Here is a 15,739-nt window from a genome sequence, read left to right as displayed (position 1 = left end):
TGGTGTGTTTGTGTGTTGGTGTGTTTGTGTGTTTGTGTGTTTGTGTGTTGGTGTGTTTGTTTGTTGGTGTGTTGGTGTGTTGGTGTGTTGGTGTGCTGGTGTGTTGGTGTGTTTGTGTGTTTGTGTGTTTGTGTGCTGGTGTGTTGGTGTGTTAGTGTGTTTGTGTGTTTGTGTGTTGGTGTGCTGGTGTGTTGGTGTGTTTGTGTGTTTGTGTGTTGGTGTGTTGGTGTGTTTGTGTGTTGGTGTGTTTGTGTGTTGGTGTGTTGGTGTGTTGGTGTGTTGGTGTGTTGGTGTGTTTGTGTGTTTGTGTGTTTGTGGTGTTAGACGGTGAACTGTCTCATGATGTTAAAGTTTCATATTCACAGAAACATCACTGAGGATGGGATCTTGATTTTTAAATGTGAAGTCCTCCATCGTGTTAGAGTATCAAAACAAGTAGCAGGCCCATCTGAAGAACGACCGGGCCCCTGAACACAGAGCGAACGGGCCCTCTGCAGACCTTACATCAGTGTATGCTAGTGATCAGAAGTGATAGCGATAGCCTCCGTGCTAACATTCGCATCATGGGCCTGGATGCCATCGGCTTTTGGAGCCGACTTTTTTTCGTGTCATTGTGTCTTTGGGGTCAAATGTCTGAGCCTCCTTTATTTTCTGTCGTTCTTGTTGTGGTGTGGGTTTACAAAGTCCAACATTACCTGTCTAACCTTTGAGGTTTAATGTCCCCGCCATGATCACATGGCACACATCACAAACAACAAGGTTAACCATTTTCAGAAAGATGAGTGGGGGGGGGACATTTACATTTTGAAAGAGGCTGCTATAAACAAAATATTTCTTAGTCAATAAGAAAGTGTGAGTATTCAGGTGTAAAACTAACTAAAGTGTGCTATCACGCTTAGGATGGACTATGTTTCTGTTAACAGTCCCGATTTGCACATTTTAATTGTTGTTGCTCTTAACTGATGTTTGTTTCTGAATCATGTCATGTTTATTATGGCGTGCTGCTGGTCACTCTTGTGAAGGAGGTCTTGATTTCAACAGGTTAATTTCCTGGTGAAATAAAAAAGAGAGATTGTTTTTCTTCTTTGGTTGAAGTTTGAACCAGCCAGCGGTCAGAGTCCTCCATCGCCTTATTAAAGTTTATTGTGAGTCTGATTCAGTAATAAAGTGTTGTGGTGCGTTCAAAGTTCAGACTCCACACAGACGTTCAGATAAACACGAGGTGAGTCATCTCAGAGCACACAGCTCAAGTTGTTTGAAATGTTTTCACACTTTCCGGGGAACTCTTGAGGAACGTGAAGAAGAAACAATCGATCAGAAGGAGTTGGTACACACATGGTCTAAAGGTACACACTGTGTTGTTTGTGTTTGTGTGTCCTCATCAGGTGTGTGTCTCTGAGCAGACGCTGGACGGACGATGGCAGCGAACACATCGTCTCCTTCAGAGAATGAATCCTCGCTCGGAAAGAAACAGGTAAACACCGCGATAAAAGAAGTGACGGGAATAAATCAGTGCAGGATGTCTTTTTATTGAGAATCTTATAGATAGTATTCAGACTTCATCTGAAGTCAATATGAGCATTAAAATGTCCAAATAATGAAAATTAAGATTAGAGACGGATATAAACTTTTACACAGCAGAGAGGAGGGACTCTTGTCTCACATTTTTTAAATTAAGTCAAAACATCTGTATACCGTCTTCAGCCCTTTGTGGATGCTTTTCAGATAAATCTTGATCATGCAGCTCTTTAAAGGTTGGTCCCATTGAAATTAAGAACCTCTTTTTCAAGAGAGACCTGGCCAAGACAGGCAGCAGCAGACACACAAAGTTCTTTAAAGTCCTCTCTGTGTTTCAAGATGGATTTGAACTGATTGAATGTTTTGTTCCCTTCAGTCTAAAGCTCTGCAGAGAATCAGTGAAGTGAGCTCCGTGCCCTGGCTCAAACCTACCTTCAGTGAGCGCCAGGTCAGCTGCAACTTCACAGAACAAGATGAGTTTTAATGAACGCATGCATTTATAGTTTTTAACTTAATGAGTCTGGGATTTGTCTCCTGCAGAGAAAAGACTCTGATAATTTGTCCAGCACCTGTCCGGTCTGGAGCTCTTCTCCTACAGCAAAGGTGAACAAAACGTCAGAACAAGAATAATGTCATTGAGGAAATAAAACTCTAACCAATTCTCTCCCTTCAGCCGGATCTGAGCTCGATGCATAGTCTGTCCGAGTGTCTGCAGCTGCTGCACAAACTGGCAGAGGAGGTGAACAACATCAGCCAGGTAAGATTCACGCGCGCGCGCACACAGACACACACACACTTGCGTCGTGTTCTGCAAATCACACCATAGTTCCCCGATATGAAACCAAGAATTTCACCAGACGGCTTCAAGCCTCTACGTGAACCTTACATATACTCTCTTCTCCCAGCTCTGGAGAGCATCCCTCCTCTGGTAGCCCTCCTCTGGTAGCCCTCCTCTTGTAGCCCTCCTCTGATAGCCCTCCTCTGGTAGCCCTCCTCTGGTAGCCCTCCTCTGGTAGCCCTCCTCTGATAGCCCTCCTCTGGCAGCCCTCCTCTGGTAGCCCTCCTCTGGTAGCCCTCCTCTTGTAGCCCTCCTCTTGTAGCCCTCCTCTGGTAGCCCTCCTCTGGCAGCCCTCCTCTGGCAGCCCTCCTCTGGTAGCCCTCCTCTAGCAGCCCTCCCCTGGTAGCCTTCCTCTGGTAGCCCTCCTCTGGTAGCCCTCCTCTGGTAGCCCTCCTCTGGTAGCCCTCCTCTTGTAGCCCTCCTCTGGTAGCCCTCCCCTGACAGCCTTCCTCTGGCAGCCTTCCTATGGTAGCCCTCCTCTGGTAGCCCTCCTCTGGTAGCCCTCCTCTGGTAGCCCTCCTCTTGTAGCCCTCCTCTGGTAGCCCTCCTCTGGTAGCCCTCCTCTGGCAGCCCTCCTCTGGCAGCCCTCCTCTGGTAGCCCTCCTCTAGCAGCCCTCCCCTGGTAGCCTTCCTCTGGTAGCCCTCCTCTAGCAGCCCTCCTCTGGTAGCCCTCCTTTGGCAGCCCTCCTCTGGTAGCCCTCCTCTGGCATCCCTCCTCTGGTAGCCTTCCTCTGGTAGCCCTCCTCTGGTAGCCCTCCTCTGGTAGCCCTCCTCTGGTAGCCCTCCTCTTGTAGCCCTCCTCTGGTAGCCCTCCCCTGACAGCCTTCCTCTGGCAGCCTTCCTATGGTAGCCCTCCTCTGGTAGCCCTCCTCTGGTAGCCCTCCTCTAGCAGCCCTCCCCTGGTAGCCTTCCTCTGGTAGCCCTCCTCTAGCAGCCCTCCTCTGGCATCCCTCCTCTGGTAGCCTTCCTCTGGTAGCCCTCCTCTGGCAGCCCTCCTCTGGCATCCCTCCTCTGGTAGCCTTCCTCTGGTAGCCCTCCTCTGGCAGCCCTCCCCTGGTAGCCTTCCTCTGGTAGCCCTCCTCTGGCAGCCTTCCTCTGGTAGCCCTCCCCTGGTAGCCCTCCTCTGGTAGCCCTCCTCTGGTAGCCCTCCTCTGGTAGCCCTCCTCTAGCAGCCCTCCTCTGGTAGCCCTCCTCTGGCAGCCTTCCTCTGGTAGCCCTCCTCTGGTAGCTCTCCTCTGGTAGCCTTCCCCTGGTAGCCTTCCTCTGGTAGCCCTCCTCTGGTAGCCCTCCCCTGACAGCCTTCCTCTGGTAGCCCTCCTCTGGTAGCCTTCCCCTGGTAGCCTTCTTCTGATAGCCCTCCTCTGGTAGCCTTCCTCTGGTAGCCCTCCTCTAGCAGCCCTCCTCTGGTAGCCCTCCTCTGGTAGCCCTCCCCTGACAGCCTTCCTCTGGTAGCCCTCCTCTGGTAGCCTTCCTCTGGTAGCCCTCCTCTAGCAGCCCTCCTCTGGTAGCCTTCCTATGGTAGCCCTCCTCTGGCAGCCCTCCTCTGGCAGCCCTCCTCTGGTAGCCCTCCTCTGGCAGCCTTCCTATGGTAGCCCTCCCCTGGCAGCCCTTCCCTGGCAGTCCTGCAGTGTTCTGTCCTGAACCTCAGATAATATATTAACCTCATGTTTGATTCAGATGTTTTCCATCTGCTTTTTGTTCAGATGAAGCGTGGCAGTAAGAAGGCAGCACCAGCAGGGGGCAGCAGAGAGCCGGACAGCCTGGAGATCAGCAGGAGTTTGATCCTGAACTGGGCCGCAGAGCTGGACCGGAACATGGTCATTAACCCTTCATTTTATGTTTTTCTGTCCTTCTTCTTCGGCTGTTTCTGTCATTGTTTGAGTGTTTTTTTTTACATCTGACGGCTAAAAGCTTGTGACCTCGTAGAGGTTAAGAGGGCGAGAGGTACAGTGAGAAGCATGTAGGAGGACAATTGGAGAGAACAGGTCGGTGTAGGTCTGAAGGAGATGGTACAGAGGTATCCTCTCCCGCCCTTTTCTTCTTCTGTCCTTATTTTACAGCGTGGTAATAACTCCTAGGTTCTCACTTTATTGTGTTCCAGGTAAACATGAAAACGAGGCCAACAGGTGAGAAGACAAACAGGAGACAGAAAGAGAAAACAGAGGAGGAGAAACTCAACGACAAGCTGCAGCGGTGGGCCGAGGAGCTGAGGGATGTGAAAGAGGTGTGTGTGTGTGTGTGTGTGTGTGTGTGTGTGTGTGTGGGACATCATGCATTTCCTAATAACGTAAATCTTACATTTTTGGGCAATGACTGTGTTAAAGTAGGGGTTAATGTGTGTGTGTGTGTGTGTGTGTGTGCTCGTCCAGGCTAACGGTGTGTCTGATGACGAGCTGAAGAAGCTGCTGTACTCCAGTAAATCCAACAAGTCGAGGATGGCCGCCATTCTTCCTCTGCTGGAGTTTGTGACCTGGTCCCTGTTAGCAGAGGATAGTCAGGTGTGTATGACCACGTGTTTTAAAACGATGCAATCTGTCATTTTACTGATCTTTAGTATCAGAAAGGTTTACAGAGCCATGCAGAGCTGGCTAAACACTGAAGCTTCAGTGTCCACCACATGGTGACCTGTGAGAGCATCGACTCTAGAGAGGAGGGGGCGGGGGGAGACAGCTCTCTACAATGTTTAGAATTTGGACTGCAGTACCCATTTTAACCACTAGGTGTCAGAGTTACATACTGCTCCTTTAATTCTGATATGAGATGCAGATTTATAAAGACATTTGTTTTAGTGTGCATGTGTGCACACCCTGTGTGAACTCAGACATGAAGCACAGAGCAGAAAGAAAAGGAGTCTTTTTACTGACAGCAGCTGACAGTAACGTTCGATCATTCTGACTCATCAGGACACCGTTTCTATGATGTGGCTGCCGACAAAACAGAAAGCCTGGAGGACGGGGAGTGGAAACCCAAAATACATCCCTAACTCAGGTGACTCAGCTGCTGCCTTTACTTTGAATAACTGACTTCTTCATCCTCTTTTTGTGCACCTGATGACCTGCATACACTTAGGCCACTTAACGGGTCACACTTCTGACTTTGATGGATGTGTGACGATTGTTTTTACTGCGTAACTCACTGTGATATCTCTGTTTGTGTTTCAGTGTGGCGGTGGATTCAGAGCGCTGCAGGTAATCTTTCTTCACATTCCAACAACAGACTGAGAATGAGAAGTGGATGTTGCTACCTTAAAATGAAACGTCTTATTCAGCGTTCTGTGTCGTTTACTTCTTATAAACATTCCTCTGCTGGTGAAACAGAAATAAAAGGTGTCATCTCTACTCATGAGATTTCTGTGTTTGTACCTCAGTGTCCTTCAGGTTGGACGTCAGCACCTGTCACCCCTGGCTCGCCGTGTCCTCAGACCGCCTGCAGCTCTTTGAGGCAGCAGCTTGCTCCCCAGCTCCCTCCCAAAGTCAGAGTGTCTCCCCCGAGTGGCCCTGCGTCCTGGGAGATGCCGTCATCTCTGCAGGGAGACACTACTGGGAGGTGGAGGTGTCATCTAACGGCAGCTGGAGGATTGGAGTCATGTCCCAGTCTGCTCTCAGCAAGAAAGGCTCCACCGTGTCCCCCAGCAGAGGATTCTGGACTCTGCGGAAGGCGTCCAGCTTCTGGGCGTGCACGAACACGCCTGTTAACCTGGAGAAGGCGACTGTGCCCGCACGCATCGGGGTGTACGTGGACGTGGGGGAGGGTCAGGTGTCTTTTTATGATGCAGTTCAAAGGGTTCACATCTACACGTTCTCCGATTCGTTCAAACACAGTCTGATCCCCGTGTTCGGGTGGCTGGACGGAGACACGCTGCTGAAGATCAGACCTGCTGACCTGTCAGTCACTGCTCAGGGAATAGATGTGTAAGAATATCCCACTGTAGAAACAGATTTATGATTTATGTTTCAGCTGTCTCTGCTGAACTCTGAAGTGAATCATTTAGTTTCTGTCAATCGTTGTTGTATCTTTAATCTCAGCACCTTCCAATGTCTGCACTCTGTTACATTAAAAACAGGAAATACAAACAATGTTTTTATTGTCTTCTATTAACAGAAGCATCTGCCTTCATTCAAAGAAATGCCTGAAGACTAACTTTTAAAGAAACAGACGAATCAATAACCAGGGAAAAAAATATGAAAGTTTAAAACACTGCCACATTAACAGCCAGCGGTTTTTATGTAAAACATGATGAAATAAATATGAGGATGAACATGAAAACAGATTTTTTACATCAGCTGTTCTTGACTGGTCCAGCCTCAGGATCCATCACAAACTCTTTCATGAAAAACTGTGACCCATATTTCTGGGGTTTTTTTTCAGCCAATCAGATTTATTTTGTTAAATGTGTTTGCAGTTTGGACGTCAGACAGAACAAAACAAACGTGTTTAAAAAGCTCTCAAAGACTTTTGGACTTTTTCCAGGCACAAATTCACCCCCACTGGATCCCAACCCACAACTTAATAACCACTGGTTTATCATTTCTTATATGATTTACACATTTACTCGTTTATTATTAAAAAATGACAACACATTACTGTTCCATTCATGATTTAAATTATCAGTTAAATTAACACACACACACGTTAATTTAACTAATAATTGTATACGTGATCTTTGTTTTGACAATTTTTATTTTACCTGGCCCTGGCTGATGTTTTAGTTTTTACTAAGCTATTATTTTTATTTTATTATCATTATGTATTTATTTGATAGTTGTAGTACTACTAGTAGAAATAGTAGTACAGTAGTAGTAATAGGGATAATAGTAGCAGTAGTAGTTGTGATAATAGTATTAGTATCAATATTAACAGTAATGTAAAAGTAGAACTTGTAAAAGTCGCTGTTATCGTTAAAATATCAAAGCGGAACCTTTGCACCATGACAGGGCTCACTGCGCTAGTGGGACTCTTTATGTGTTGTACATTCTACGGCTACGTCACTCCTACTCTCCAAAATGGCGGAGGGAGCAGCAGTTTCAGATGCAGGGTCGTCATTTATGGACCCTTTTAAAGGACTTTTGTTAACTTATTTCATGCCCGAAACATGTTACGACGAATTCTTTCTGAACTTCAACTTTCTGGACGGTAAGAGGATTTAATGTGAGCTAACAACGGCTAACTGTTAGCTTCACGTACTCTGTGTGTAACGTTCACCTCCTTCCGGTGTCAATAAACCGGCTTTATTTATATTATTTTGTATTTAATAATGATTTTCAGAATGAGAGGTTCATGGGGTATGTTTGTACTTTTATAGGAGGGCCAGATTAAAAATGTGAAGCTGTATTTTTTTATCGTTTGTTCCTGTCACAGGGAAATGTAGTTTTTTACAGGAGTCTGTCATTTATAAGACACACAGAGGTCACAGCAGTCTGAAGAGGGCTTGTTTCATTGGTTCAGAGATAATATTTGATCACCTCAGCTTTTTGGTTTGAGGGGGAAATGTTCTTAAAGTTCTTATAGGTGATCTCAGTTCATGTGTGTGTATTCGTGTTGATTTCAGTCATTACAGCCAGCTTAACCACATATTTATTATGTTTTTTATTTCAGTACCATGTCTGAAGGTTGTGCTGAGCAAAGGTTTGGGGATCGGCATCATCCTGGGATCAGTGATGGGTAAAAAACCTCAACCCTCCTCTTCGTCTCTGTCTCTGACTTTACTTTAGGATCAGTTAAAGGAGCAGTATGTTACTCTGACACCTAGTGTTTAAAACTGGTACTGCAGTCTAAATTCAAAACATTGTAGAGAGCTGTCTCCCCCCGCCCCCTCCTCTCTAGAGTCCATGCTCACACAGGTTGCCATGTCGCAGACACAAACAACATGCAACATACACACTCAGAAAATTGCATACTCTGATTTTGTACATGACTACATTTCTACATGACGTCTCTTTTAGTCTGAAAGTCACAGCCTGTGTCCAGAGTGTTATATTTACATGTTGTTTAGAGTTTGGTTAAAAAATTATAAATTAGATTTTCACAACTTGGATAATAAAGCAACAAACGTTTGTATCCAGGAGGATTAATTGCCCTGATATAGACGCATAAAACAGGTACAACCCTCACATACATGCACGTGTTTCATACCCTAAACGAGTGATGCATCCTGGGAGAAACAGACTCTCAATTAGAAAACAAAGGTCAAATTATTTAGACATGTCTGCACATTTAAGGGTTAAAACTTAGACTGTTTATTTTATTTTTTTAGAGGGCAGACAGACCATGAATGTATAAAAACTTGTTGAGTTATAACTTGTATATTTTCACGACCGTTTTGTCGACAGTGAAGCTGCCTCAGATCTTGAAGCTGATGGGAGCAAAGAGCGCCGAAGGCCTGAGCTTTAAGTCGGTGCTGCTCGAGCTGCTCGCCATCACAGGAACCATGGCCTACAGCATCGCCAACAAGTTCCCCTTCAGGTCCGACACACACCACACACACACACCACACACACACACCACACACACACACACCACACACACACCACACACACACACACACCCCCGTTTGTGCATGTTGTAATCACGGTGTGTAACACATTGTGTAACATGTGCTGTCTCTTTCATCAGTGCGTGGGGGGAGGCGCTCTTCCTTATGCTGCAGACCGTCACCATCGGCTTCCTCATCCAACACTACGGAGGACGAACGAAGGGAGGTGAGAGAGTGTTCACGTTGATACCGCTCCTGCGTCCAGGCTGCCATGACAGACATCGATTAATCGAGTGAAGTTTGACAACAAATGCTCATCACGGTTTTCCAGAGCTCAAAGTGACAACTTTACTTTTCTTATTTTGACCAACAAATATTTAAAATTCTAAACTTTCACAGACAAACGGAAACCAGAGCGTGAACTCCCCTCAAATGTTCCCAAAAATATCAACAAAATTCTTCACCGAGGGCCAAAATATTGATCTGTGAATCACTGAAACAAAGATCAATACATCAGATTCATCCTGTAAGAGTAGAAACAAACACTGATGGTACAACCACAGTTTCCTTTGGTCATGAAAACAGCAGCCACAGCGCCATCTAGTGGCTTTTATAGGTGTTACAGTGTCATCTGTGACCTGCAGCAGTGCAACAACCAGGACGCCTTCAGGTGCACCGTGCATGCCAGTCATGTTTGTTGTTGTGACCTAGTTTTAGTTTTGATCATCATAATAAATCAGTTTTGTCTTCAGTGGAATTGAATGTAGAAGAATCTAAACAGGCTCCGCCCCCTGTGAGTTTCTGACTGAATCAAACGGTCTCATCAGTGCGTCTCCTCCGTCTCCAGGTCTGCTCTTCCTGGTCGTGTATTTCCCTCTGCTGATCCTCCTCCTGTCTCCCGTCACACCCATGTCCGTGGTCACCGCCATGCAGGCCTCCAACATGCCCGCCATCATCATCGGCAGGGTAAAACACACTACAGCATACATGATCCTTTGTGTACTCGTTTTTCATGTTTCTGTTAAAAGCGTTGGTAATTAAATTGACTTTAGGAAATGTCCGATGACATGGTGGTGGTTTTGGCGTTGGCTGCCTTTTGGCTTCACTTGTGTGCAAGACGCAAACACGGGACAGACTGACGGTGTGTGTGTGTGTGTTTCAGCTGATCCAGGCGGCCTCTAACTACAGTAACGGACACACCGGCCAGCTGTCGGCCATCTCCGTCTTTCTGCTGTTTGCTGGATCCCTCGCTCGCATCTTCACCTCCCTGCAGGTGAGAGAGTGTGTGTTTGTTCACCTGTGATGTTTAGGAAACACCTGAGCACTCACACACACACACACACACACACACACACACACACACACACACACACTCTCACTCTCTCTCATACACACACTCTCACTCTCACTCTTACACACACACACACACAAACAGACACACACTCGCACACCCTAAAATAAGTTAAACTGTCGTCAGCCTGGGTTTATTTATTTGTTTTGTGTTGCTGCAGGAAACCGGAGACTCTCTGATGGCGCTCACGTACGTCATATCGTCGACCTGTAACGCCATCATCGCCCTGCAGGTTCTCTACTACTGGAACAGCTCCCCAGAGCTCAAGAAGAAGAAGAAGAAGAAGAAGGAGTAGGAAGCAGAAGGACCGACACTAAACGTTTCTCTGTCCACGTCAAACTTCAGACTCTGAGAGTCGCTGCTGGACGATGAATCCAACCCGACGTGAACACGATCAGAACTTTCATCAACAGTTGATTTCTGGCTCCACTTTCCTGTTCTTACATTCCTCTACATCCACTTTCTCTCAGTCCAGTCCGGCTCGCACCACGGTCGTCATGATACCAGAGATTGTCTAGCAATATCTTTACCTGTTCGTTACCACGGCAACAGAAACAGAAGTCCAACAAACCCAATCATTGATCCTTCCTTGTTTTGATTTCTTTTGAACTCCTGCACACGGTCTAAACCAGTTTACCTTCCTCTCCTACGTAACGCTCGATTAGTCAAGACCACACTCACCAAGACCAAGACGTGCCCGAGTCCACAGTGATCCAGGACCCAGACAAGACCAAGACACTTAGGGATCGAGACTGATTCAAGACCAAGACCAAAGCAGGGCGAGACCGAGACAAGACCAGAGTGATCCAGACAAGACCAAGGCCCAATCTCGATGTCCACCCTCACACTCACTGGTGAGCGTTCCCGGTAAGTCTGTGAGGTCTTAGTGCTGTCCCACTGTCAAATCATCAAGTGTTTGAGGGATCTCTCGCTGACTACGAGCCCTTTATGCACCCTGTCCGTAAGTGGGCATATCTGCAGACTTAACGTGAGGGAATTACCCAGGGTTCATAGCATTGTGATGTGAAACATGATTTCCCGGGGAAGCCCACAACAATTGAAAGGTAAACAAACACCATAAAACGGAAAAAAGGTAGAGACTGTAAAAAAAACAGGAAGGTGAAGCCAATAAGCCTATAGGCCTATTTTGAGTAGAACTTTTTATAAGCGCCAAAGTGCTGTCCCATTTGTATTTAACCATTGGAGCCATCGCAGCCTCATGCACTCAATCACTTTCCAGGTGACGTCAATAAAGTCAGTCTGGGCTCAAGGCTCAGGGTTTAGGGAGGACATCGAGATTCAGCCCAAGACATTTAGGGAACATCGATTTAAAAAACACGCTGTATCAAAGGGATCGACGACCTCTGCTGAGTTTAAACGTTTTTTTTTGCACTTCCTGTTTTGAGTTCACATCCAGGTTTCTGTTTTTCATGCTGATGAATCTTTCTAAAATGTTTTACACAGTTTCGACCTCCGAGACGAGTGAAGGTGATTAAACTTGATTCCACTCTGATGACGGCAGTTGTACGTTTTCTTTCTTTGCTCTGATTCTGAGGACGATGAAGAAGAACGCGCTCCAACAACAAAGCGGTGCCCAATAAATCCTTAAGTGAACGCAGAACGCTAACGTACCTTTCAGATTACCCGAATATAAACACAGAGTAGTGAGTATGGATATTCAAATCACAAAATAAAACAGGAAACGGAGAAACACAAGGATACAGTTTACAAAATAAAGCAGGAAGTCCCGACAACGACCAAATCATAACAATGATCCAAAAATGCCTCCCTTCTCTGGTCCAAACAAATCCAGACCATTCAGGACCAGAATCTAAAGTTAGAAGGACATACAAACACGTAGCTTTTTCTGTGCGTTTTGACCTTTGACCTTTGGCTGGCCTTTTAGTTCTCTGTAAACTGTCCTTCAGTAAAACTCATTCCAGGGTGAAGATGTTCAGAAACTCAGTTTAAGGTGTTTCTGTGTAGACGGGGTAAACAGAGTTTTGTTCTTGTGACGTCACGCTGTGTGGCGGTTTCTCCTCTGTGCGACGTCATCGTGTGACGCTGTCACTTCAGTTGACATGAGATTAGTGTGATGGCAGAGGTAACCAAACGTTGCTAACTGGACTTTTTACATGCTCACACATACACAGTTACTCTCCCACTATGTTGACGGGCAGAGACGCCTGATTGGACGACGGAGGTCACTGCTGCTTCATACGACAGTCCCACCACACAAACCCCAACACCAACATCAGAGTTTTGGACGAGACCCTGGTGCCTGGTGGACTTCGGGTTGGTGGGACGGATCTGTAAATGAAAGGGTTATTGCAGAGGAATGGCGAGTAAATGTATCACATGTAAAGGACATTGTTGTTGACCTGGCGTGCTCATGACAGCGGTAACAGTCCGTTTGGCATTTTCATGCGGACGAAGATGTTTTTTGAGAACTGAGGAGGAAAACTTCAGTGAGAAGTTTGAGAGATGCAACGCATATTTAGAAACGCTGCACGTTCAAAAGCAAATGAAAACTCCCAAAACTAAAAAAAAAAAAGACTGAAACGTGCTGCAGATAATTAGCGTAATTAGCATTCCTTGTCCCCGGTTAGACCTTAAGGCTTTAAAAAAAAATAAAAAATACAGACAAACTGCAAGTTCAGCCTTCACAGCATTTTATGCACGTTTCAGACTCTTTCACAAATACACTTGAAGATCGAAAGTCACGAGGAAAACTGCAGAAAAATAAATATTTAAAATCCTCTTCTCCATGTTTCTCTAACTCTAACATGTGTCTCTAGTCTGTCTACAAACCCCCCAATGATGAGAAAAGTCCATCCTCTCCGTCTTTTGCCTGCTCCACTTTTCAGAAAATGTGTGCTCAAACAGGCCGTTTGGAGATTTTCCCTTCATGACATCACAAAGGGCAGTAACCCCTCCCCCAGGCGGGTGACACTCCCACAGTTAGGTGTTTGTTCTGCCCTCTGAGTCCGCCTTCTCACCGTAAACAATAAGACATGGAGCGAGAAAGACCGAGACACCCAAGCCCTTCCAGGGAGGGGGCGTGGTCAGACACAGCTCATTTACATATTTAAAGGTACAGACACAGAAACAGCCTGTTCTGAGCAGGGCTGAAATAGAGGGGTTTATAGACATGATCAAATACAGGATCAGAGTGGATTTAGAACAAGAAACTTCACACACATGTTTTGAGGAGCTCTGAGACTTATTTAAACTGAAGAGGAGGAGAATATGTGACCTTTAATTTTAAACCGTCATTTAACAAACAACGAGTATCACGGAGCTCAAAGTTTAGAAACTGAAGGTAAAACTTGAAGTCTGTCTCGTCGTGATTCTTCACGTGAAATGTTGTAAATAAATAAATGTAGATAAATGTTCACCACAAACGCAGAGGACAGGAAATATAAAGTCACTTCAAGTCAGTAATTACTTGTAAAAACAGTCCCACGCCTTTTCACTCCACCCTCAAATCCACCTTTTCACCTCTGAGTGAGCCTCGCCACTCCTCTACACACACACACACACACACACACACACACAAGGACCCCACCTCCCTCACCTCGTTACTCTCACCTGTCAGTCAGCTTTCAGAGCTGAGCAAACACTTCCCTCTCTGAGCAGCAGGTCTGAAGCTGCTGACACACCTGAGAGCCGTCATGGTGGTCTGACTGATTCACCTTCAAATCTCTCAAAGTTTCTTTTTTTTTTTTTTTAAACTAATCACCTGAAGAAGAGCAGCTTCAGGTGATTCAGGCAGAAATTCAAAGTCTAAAACGTGTCCTAAGAGCAAAGCGAGCTCGAACTGAAGGTTGTTTTTTTCCCGTCCTCTGTGGGAGGATGTGTTTTGTTCCCCTCTCAGACTAAACATGGATCTTTATCACACCTTTAGAACCAGTCTACCTGGCTCTGTGCGTGTGTGTGGCCTCTCGGTCCCACCCTGGCTTTGCATGCCAGAGGCTGCACGGCATGACGCTGACTCACACACACACACACGCACGTCCATCTCGTGTTCAGCGTGGCGTTCATTAAGAACTGCCAGAGCAGCAGCCACCCACATGTTCACCTGCATGCCAGCAAACACACACGCTCACAAACACACCTGTGGAGGAGGGAGTGTTGTTTCTGTGAGCGACACACAAAGACTTGTCTCGCTTTGTTTACACGGCAGCTTCACACACAAAACTCCTGAAAGGTTCCTGGCGTTGTCCGGCCGAGCTGCGTGTGTGAACACAAACAGGCACGTTCATCACCCCGACTTTTTCAGAAGCATTTACAGCTGGTGAGCTGGAGGGGGCGATGACGTTTATATCCTGTGACCAGTTGGATGTTTGTGCACAAAGTGAAGCTGCTTCTCACTCTCTGTTCATCCTGAGAATACGTCCACTTACAGTGTGTGTGTGTGTGTGTGTGTGTGTGTTTAGGTCTGTGCAGAGATCTTTAAAGGAAAGACCACGAGAAAGATGAGTTTGCATGACAGAATGAGTCACCTTTTCACGAGAAGGTTGAACATGGTGAAGAGAAAGTTAAAGTTCTCACGAGCACAGGAAACGTGCTTTTGCTTACAAGGTAATGTTTTAAAAAAAATCTTGTACAAGAACGTTTCCGTCCTCGTCTTAAACTTTTCTTCTTCTTTTTTTCCACTTTTGGCCTCTGTAGCTCTGATTGCGTGTGTGTGTGTGTGTGTGTGTGTGTGTGTGTGTGTGTACTCAGGTCCCTGTTTGCTCTCCTGCAGAATTCATCTCATATTTTTCGACATTAAATTCCGAGCCGCAGCGTTTGAAGCGCCGCGCTCTGAACTCATTCTTGTCTCTCTTTTTGTGTTGATTTGATTCCTAATTCCTCCTCTTCCTTGTAGGAATGTTTCATTGAAGAAAAGAGACAACGGCAGCGGCTCAATGAGAGTCTGACCCGCAGGAGAGAGAGGGGCGAGAGAGAGAGAGAGATGGGCGAGAGAGGGGCGAGAGAGGGAGGGAGATAGAGAATACATGAATTTAAACAAGACAAGATTCAAACTGCAGCGACACGGAGGTTTTGATTTTTAATGTGTGTCAGCAAATTAATATTCACTCTTTAACGAAACAAGCACCTGATTCTCTCTCTCTCTCACACACACACACACACACACACACACACTGACCGCAGCTCTTTGTGCAGACTTTAAGTCACTCCTCACTTCCATGGAAACCACTTGTTGAAGCCTCACTGCTCGTTGCTAAGTGACAGGATGTATTGGACCAGAAAATCCTTTCATTGACACCCCCTCCTCCTCCCTCCTCCTCCCCCCTCCATCCCCCCCTGACCCCCCCCCCCCCCCCCCCCCCCCCCCTCCTCTCCCCGACCCCCCCGCCCTCGGAGCGCAGCCAAAACAACCCTCATACATGTTCCAACTTCTGCTGCAGCTTACCCGGAGAGACGCTTTGTTTGGTTCTCTGCCAAACTCACAGAAAGAGCTTAGAGGGGATTTTAACTTTTCAGCTCTAAACAAGTTTCAATGATTTAAATTATCAACATTTACAGATAAAATTTTTTATCTGGATTCAAA

General features: G+C 46.3%; 2 protein-coding genes and 1 long non-coding RNA gene across 3 annotated transcripts in view; 2 read left to right on the top strand and 1 right to left on the bottom strand.

Annotated features, from left to right (window-relative positions):
• Positions 1-14,005, bottom strand: part of LOC132958863 (uncharacterized) — a 29,075-nt gene extending 15,070 nt beyond the window's left edge. The window contains exons 1-2 of the long non-coding RNA XR_009666848.1: positions 13,771-14,005; positions 12,289-12,489 (exon numbers count right to left, since the gene is read on the bottom strand). This is a non-coding gene — a long non-coding RNA (uncharacterized LOC132958863). The remainder of the gene's footprint in view (positions 1-12,288; positions 12,490-13,770) is intronic.
• LOC132958351 (butyrophilin subfamily 3 member A1-like) lies at positions 1,096-6,432 on the top strand. The gene is made up of 11 exons (XM_061031101.1): positions 1,096-1,222; positions 1,386-1,474; positions 1,895-1,966; positions 2,059-2,121; positions 2,192-2,275; positions 4,060-4,173; positions 4,458-4,580; positions 4,726-4,854; positions 5,260-5,344; positions 5,518-5,544; positions 5,724-6,432. Exons 2-11 carry the CDS (start codon positions 1,418-1,420, stop codon positions 6,269-6,271), a joined length of 1,302 nt encoding a protein of 433 aa, XP_060887084.1. The 5' UTR covers positions 1,096-1,222; positions 1,386-1,417; the 3' UTR covers positions 6,272-6,432.
• Positions 7,329-11,692, top strand: mpdu1b (mannose-P-dolichol utilization defect 1b). Its single transcript, XM_061031941.1, has 7 exons — positions 7,329-7,489; positions 7,952-8,017; positions 8,686-8,818; positions 8,969-9,054; positions 9,676-9,794; positions 9,991-10,101; positions 10,340-11,692. The coding sequence occupies exons 1-7, from the start codon at positions 7,360-7,362 to the stop codon at positions 10,472-10,474; spliced, it is 780 nt and encodes a 259-aa protein (XP_060887924.1). The 5' UTR covers positions 7,329-7,359; the 3' UTR covers positions 10,475-11,692.
• Positions 14,006-15,739: the final 1,734 nt, after the last annotated feature.

Source organism: Labrus mixtus, chromosome 23 (genome assembly GCF_963584025.1).
Source record: "Labrus mixtus chromosome 23, fLabMix1.1, whole genome shotgun sequence".
Lineage (NCBI taxonomy): Eukaryota > Metazoa > Chordata > Actinopteri > Labriformes > Labridae > Labrus > Labrus mixtus.
This window is presented reverse-complemented; position numbering and strand designations above follow the sequence as displayed.

Bases quoted from the DNA above. Each gene is read 5' to 3' on its own strand.
- LOC132958351 (XM_061031101.1), top strand. From the start codon at position 1,418: ATGGCAGCGAACACATCGTCTCCTTCAGAGAATGAATCCTCGCTCGGA. The intron at 1,475-1,894 runs GTAAACACCGCG...TGTTCCCTTCAG, and splicing joins CCTCGCTCGGAAAGAAACAG to TCTAAAGCTCTGCAGAGAAT. The intron at 2,276-4,059 runs GTAAGATTCACG...CTTTTTGTTCAG, and splicing joins AGGTGAACAACATCAGCCAG to ATGAAGCGTGGCAGTAAGAA.
- mpdu1b (XM_061031941.1), top strand. From the start codon at position 7,360: ATGGCGGAGGGAGCAGCAGTTTCAGATGCAGGGTCGTCATTTATGGAC. The intron at 8,819-8,968 runs GTCCGACACACA...CTCTTTCATCAG, and splicing joins GCCAACAAGTTCCCCTTCAG to TGCGTGGGGGGAGGCGCTCT. The intron at 10,102-10,339 runs GTGAGAGAGTGT...GTGTTGCTGCAG, and splicing joins GCATCTTCACCTCCCTGCAG to GAAACCGGAGACTCTCTGAT.